The following is a 6,000-nucleotide window of genomic DNA, read 5'->3' on the forward strand; positions in this document are numbered from 1 at the left end:
GTGTTTGCCCGAGGTTTGGGCTGGAACCGTGCGGTACATCCGTCCAGGTGTGCGGCTCTGGACTTTTCGATACCTGGGACCCAAACCAATATGCGCCGCTGGCACGTAGCTACCCGCCTGGCTCCATCTACAGCCTAGAACCACGGCTGCTGCGGTGGTCCTTGCCGAGGGTGCCCAGGAGAGGGCGCTCGCGTGCTCCCGCGCCCCCTATACACCCACTTTCAAGAGCGACCCAGCGACCCCTCTGTACCAGAAAATCCCCCCTGACGGTCAGGGGTGACTGGGCGTCTGTTTGTATCCTCGCTCCCCCTTCCCCCTGGGACCCATCCTCCTGGGGCCCTTCCCGTAGGGCCGGGGTCTCTGGGCCATTGAGTAAACAAAGGAGGAAGTAAGGCCGAACCACGCTCTTAACGGAGCGGCGACCCAGGAGCTCTGCCCTTCGCGTCCCCTCTGCCGGGCGACTGCCACTGCAGTACGCGTCTGCCCCTAGGCGCGAACTGGCGGGACCTGTCCCGACTTGGAGATTGATGGGAGGCAGACGACTCCCGGATCGGCTTCCCAGGCCTTCCCTGCGCGAGCAGTGTGCAGGCGTCGGATGCGCAGGGAGCAGGAGATAGGCGACAAGAGGGCAGAGGTGGCACAGGGTGCCTGAGATTCAAACACCATCTCCGCGAGGCTGGGGTCTCCAAGGGACCTGTTTGGATCGATTGGAAGTCCCTTTACACTTGCGGAGGGGGCGCCAAGGGAGGACTTGGGCCCCTCCAAACTGCCACAGGTCACCCCACCCCATTACAACCTGGCTGCTTTGCCGAATGCTGCAGGAAGGCAAGCCAAAGCCCCATCCCTACCAGATCGCGACCCTCCTGTGGCCTCCCGAGACAGAAATGCCCAGAGAGATCCACGCCCGGATCCCGCCCCGCTGCGGAATCGCTGCGTGACTCTTAGTGTCTTAAATTCTTTGAACCTACTTTCCTCATCCATATGAAGGAGCCACAGACACACACGAGGCGCACAGATGAGCGGCTAAGACTTTATTTGCCATCCAAGACCCCTGCGCCCCATCCCCACCCGCGCTCCTGGAAGGGCTCAGAAGATCTTCACCAGCTCTAGCTGCAGGTCCCCGCCCACCTCCAACGCGCGCACGCGCGCCGGCGGGATGCGGTAGCGGAAGTGGTGGTATTCCGAGTCCCCGACCACAGCCTGCACAGGAGAGGGGACATGGCTTGTGGTTCCCGAGGCCACTGCCAGGTTATTCCCAACTTGGACTCACGCTGCGTGACCTGGGCACCCACGGACCCCTTCGGTCCCCAGGCCCCATTGGGCAAATACTGTTCATCCTAACCCCTTGCCGTGAGGATTAAATGAGCTCATTGTTGACACGTGAGTGCTTTTTAAGCGTTGGAGGTGGATGTTGTTACCCCGATCCCTGCATTCACCACCTGACTCCTGATGCGCAGATTGAAAGTGAAGAATAGCCTGTGTGATGCAGGGTCTGCAGCGACCATTTCCTGCTGAAACTTGTTTCTCGGTCCTGTCTCCCAACCCATCCATGCTCCTGCCCCTGAGCCTCGACCACAGACTCAAGCAGACAGGCGATAGGGTCGGGGATGAAAGTCTGGGCCACGTCTCACTCCCCTCCTCCCTGACGCCCTCCCCCGACACCTACCCTTTGGTCACTTGGCTCTTGCTCTCTCGCCTTGCCACGGCCACACACCTGCCCTCAGACACTAGTGCGCCTGCGCCAGAGATTAGTGCGCTTGCGCCAGGGGAGGTGAGGGCCTGGGGACGCCCTGCCCAGCCTTGGCCACGCCTTTGCTCACCTCACCCCAAGGGCCTTCCTGGCCTTCCCAAGGGAAGAGACCTGGGTGCTGGCGCCCACCCCTGTGGCAGAGACGCACCTTGAAGCCCTCTTCGGTGGCGATGAGGAGCACATCGAAGGGCTGCCCACGCTGGAAGGGAATGCCCGAGCCCCGCTCCTCTTGGCCCCAGGCGCCGCGCTCCAGGGTGTTGAAGACCACGGTGGACTCGTCCAGCCGAGGATTGAAATGCAGGGCGGCCTCACCGCCCGGCTCCTCACTGCACAGCAGGTTTACATAGAACCTGGTAGGTGATGGGGGAAGAGGACGCCTTGGAAAGAGGTTCTGGACCAACACACCAGGACTTACCTTTTTCCAGAGCACGAACAAATTTACAGGGACCTGGATTGTCACACACACCAGTGAAGGACGGGTTGTAGACTGGAAGCCGGGGAGCCCAGATTCCAGGCCATCCAAAAACCGAGTGGGGGCCTGCACACACATCTGCTAGGCGAGGGTGACTAAGCTGTGGCCTGGGTCCCCCTCATTTCCAGAGTCTGGAGTTGCCAAGGAATCAAGCTCCTGAAGACCAGGGTGCTCCCGATTCCCAAGGCATCCCCAGTTCCCAGAGGGCTAGGACCCATACCAGGGACCCCAGTATGCCCAGGCAGCCTAGACTCCCAGAAATCCTGAAGATCCCGACCCAGGAAGTCATACGATTGATTGGTTAGGCTGCCATTTACCCAGCCTCTGGCCTGCCTAGCATGTGCTAGAGGCCAGGGATCTCAGGGCACCTCCAATTCACAGGACAATTCCAGAATTCCTGAGAACTCAGACTGAAACTCACAGGACTCTAGGTAGGAACCGTGGATTCCTCTGGGACCCGCAATTTCTTAGAATAACGTCGACTCCAGGCACACAGTCGTGGGACAAATAAGTGAGGACATCAAATTCCAGGTCAGAAGTAACTCAGGGATTCCAAGACCCACGTGGGCAAAGTTAGCCTGGGGCCCTGGGCTCTGGGCTGGAAGAAGTGGGATCAGCTGAGCCTGGAGACCTCCCCCCACCCTCCCACACCGAGGCCGGGGCTCTCACCTGCCAGCCTTGTCCGGGACAACGCCACGAATTCTCAACACGGTACCGACTCGGATGCCCTCGGGCAGAGAGGTCTTGTGGGGCACGTTCTGCAGCAGCAGGGGTGTGGGGGCCGAGGTGAATCAGGGAGGCAGAGGAGAGACACAGATGGGTCAGCTCCAGGGGGAGAGTGACCAGGACCCAGACCAGCAGAATCCGAGAGAAGAAAGAGACGAAGGAATGAGAGGCAAGGAAGGGAAAGAGTTGGAGAGAGGAACACAAAATCAACAGAAAAATGTCCAAAGAGCTAGAAAGCAAAAGGAAACTTGCCAAGGGGGAGATGGGAGCATGGGGACGGGTTGGGACAACCCAGAAACCACAGCCCAGAACTTCATAGCGCAGCCTAGCACCCACTTTCTCCACTGAAACAGCCCAGTCCCCCCTCCCCTGGTCTGGGCAGCCTTGGGTCCAACCCCCACAAATGTCCCGGGCCCCTGAAGCACTCACGAAGCTCCCTACCATGGCTAGGACAGCGGGACGGGACGGGTGGCGGCGGTGCCGGGGATGGCTGCTGGGGCCTTAAGTAAAAGCAGGGCGCGGCTGGCCCTGTTGACTCACCCTCACCGCTTTCCACACACACCGCCCACACCTGGCACCGACCCTGGCCCTGGGGCCATGCTGGCCCCCCGCGCCCTCTGTCTAGGGCCTCTGACACTCCGGCAGTCCCTGAGGATTCCCAGGTGTACTGCCCTCCTCGTTTGAGCTAATAATGGTAGGAACAATTCATAATAATAATAATGTCAACAACGTAGAGGCTCATGGAGCCCCCATCCTACCAGCCCTTCCTTCCTGCTGCCCGGTGGCGAGAAGACTCTCAGGCCCATCTCATCGTGGAAAACGTGAGTCCCGTGAGGCTAAGCTGTGGGCTGGAACTCGGGACCCCTCTCTCTCCCAGGTTAGCACCTGCTGCCCAGGGCTAAGGATATGTCTCCACCAAAATTCCAGTTTATGCTTCTGAAATATAATATCCATGGCAACAACGGTAATAATAGAAAAGGGAGCGCAGAGGGGCAGGCTATTTTGTTGATGGTCAAGGCTGTGTGCCTGGTGCCTGGTGCAGTGCCCGGCCCACGGCAAGTGCTCAGTAAATATGGGTGAAGGAGGGAATCCAAAACGACAACAGCTGCCCTTTACCAGCCTCTGGCCTGCCCGGCGTGTGCAAGAGACCAGTGATCTCAGACAGCCATTGAGGGAGAGGCATCGATCACCCTTATTTGACAGGTAAGGAAACTGAGGCTCAGAAAGGAGAAGCAATTTGTCCCCCAAAACACATCTGTGCAATACCATGGGGACCGTGGCTCTGGCTTCTTCATCTCTGGAAGTTCCTGTCTGCTTTTTTCTGTTTCTGTAAATGCCTTAGGCTGTCTCTCTGTCTCCTCCATCTCTGACTCTCTGTCCCATGAGTTCCTGCCTATTTCTCTCCTTTATGTCTCTGTCTCTCCTTCCACCTCCCAGAACCTCCTTCCTATGTCTCACCTGGTGTTCAGGACAAGGGGGTGGAGTGGAGGGGTGTCCTAGGACCCACCCCCACCCAGACCAAGGAAGAGGGAAAAGTGGGACCCCTGCCAGGCCCATTTGCAGTCACCATAGCCCAAGACTCCAGAAGAGGCATCCAGGTGTGAAGGGTGGGGCCCGAGGGGGAATGCTGAGAGGGGGTTCTGGAAGGCAGGGAACAGGGGAGGTGGGGGAGCTGGGCAGAGACCCAGCCTACAGCCCACCTCTCCCTCTCCTGCTCCCCACCCCACTGGGGCCGCACCCGCAGAGGGAGAAGAGGCCAGGGGCAGGGCCAGGAATGGAAACTTTGGGTGGAGACAACCAGACTCAGACCTGATCCACCTCCCACAGCCTCTCAGGCTTCCCAGACTCCCTCCAGCCCCCTCACCGCACAGTTGGTGCAGTTGGGGGAGGAAGCGCCTCAGAGAGGGAGGCTGGGCAGCTGCATTTGGGTGGGGGCCGCGGGCGCCCCCATTTTGCAGAGGAGAAAACAGGCTGAGAGAGGGCCAGCCTCTCAGCCAAGGCCTCCCAGCAAGGAAGGGACCAGGACCCGGGCTGGAGCCCCCTCTGTGTGCCAAGGGCACCTCCTGGGGATTTTAAGTAGAGGGGACAGCGGGGTTTGAGGTCCTAACTCCAACAACTCGGGTGGAGAGTTTCCCGGAGCAGGGGGCTCCGGTACTCTGATCAGGAAGTGTCCCTTCGCCAGCCTCATTCCGCGTGTCCCTGCTGCGCCCGGGAGCCCATCTCTTCCCTGATCTCCTCATTGTGCCTGGATAGTTCTTCACATGCTGCCAACCTGCAAGTCCAAAGTTGACTTTCGGGTCTGGCGAAATGATTGCATCAATCTGTTATCAGTTTGATTGCGGGTTCATTTCTCATAACTCCGGTGTGAGCATCCTGGATGGATTCCTATTCGGTTGAGTTGATTATCTTCTATCAGTTCTTGAGTAATATCTTCAGGACCTTCTTTTTTTTTTTTTTTTCATTTCCAAATAAGTGGTGTTTGTACTTGTTTCCCACTATGTTTTGGCTTTCTCCAGCTGTCTGTCCCATTCGTAACTCGTCCAGATTTTAATAGAATACTTCTCCAAGTCTTGACAATACACAGGCCAGGGCAACCACCACCCCGAGGCCCCTGAAACGGCCAGCCCCCCTCCACCTGCCCCAGGACACACGGTCACTCCTCAGCGTTTAAGAGCCACCACGTTCATTTGCCATGAAAACAAGGGAGAGGGGTGGGCAGCGGGCTGCGTTTGCTGCCTTTCCCCCTCGTTCAGAGCAATGAGGGCGAGAAGTACTGAGCTCCCCCGCGGTGGGTGTGGGAGTGGAAAATCCCAGGCTCTGTCAGTGTCAGCTTCGTGGTGACCTTGGGCTGGTTTTCATACGCAGTGAGACAATTCAGGGGCTGCTTTGGTTTTGCAAATTAAGTTACAAATGAGGAAAATGACACGTTTAAAAATCTGACTTTTTCTTAAGTTCTGAAGTCCATGGAAAACCCTCAGTCCTAGTTATAAATACAGTAAATTGTACCAATCCAGTCACTTGCTAAGGGGAGCATTTTCTGTCATAGCTGGTT

The 6,000-nt window shown here is 57.9% G+C and overlaps 1 protein-coding gene across 1 annotated transcript; it reads right to left on the reverse strand.

Annotated features, from left to right (window-relative positions):
- Positions 1-1,016: 1,016 nt before the first annotated feature.
- On the reverse strand, positions 1,017-3,505 carry LGALS7B (galectin 7B). Its single transcript, XM_074369702.1, has 4 exons — positions 3,390-3,505; positions 2,892-2,980; positions 1,899-2,100; positions 1,017-1,200 (listed from the first exon to the last, which is right to left on the reverse strand). The coding sequence occupies exons 1-4, from the start codon at positions 3,390-3,392 to the stop codon at positions 1,087-1,089; spliced, it is 408 nt and encodes a 135-aa protein (XP_074225803.1). The 5' UTR covers positions 3,393-3,505; the 3' UTR covers positions 1,017-1,086.
- Between the last annotated feature and the right edge of the window lie 2,495 nt (positions 3,506-6,000).

Source organism: Camelus bactrianus, chromosome 9 (assembly GCF_048773025.1).
Source record: "Camelus bactrianus isolate YW-2024 breed Bactrian camel chromosome 9, ASM4877302v1, whole genome shotgun sequence".
NCBI classification, from domain to species: domain Eukaryota; kingdom Metazoa; phylum Chordata; class Mammalia; order Artiodactyla; family Camelidae; genus Camelus; species Camelus bactrianus.

Coding starts and splice junctions, on each gene's coding strand:
- LGALS7B (XM_074369702.1), bottom strand. Junction 2,101..2,891: donor GTCCCGGACAAGGCTGGCAG/GTGAGAGCCCCG, acceptor ATCACCTACCAG/GTTCTATGTAAACCTGCTGT. Junction 1,201..1,898: donor CCACCGAAGAGGGCTTCAAG/GTGCGTCTCTGC, acceptor TCTCCTGTGCAG/GCTGTGGTCGGGGACTCGGA.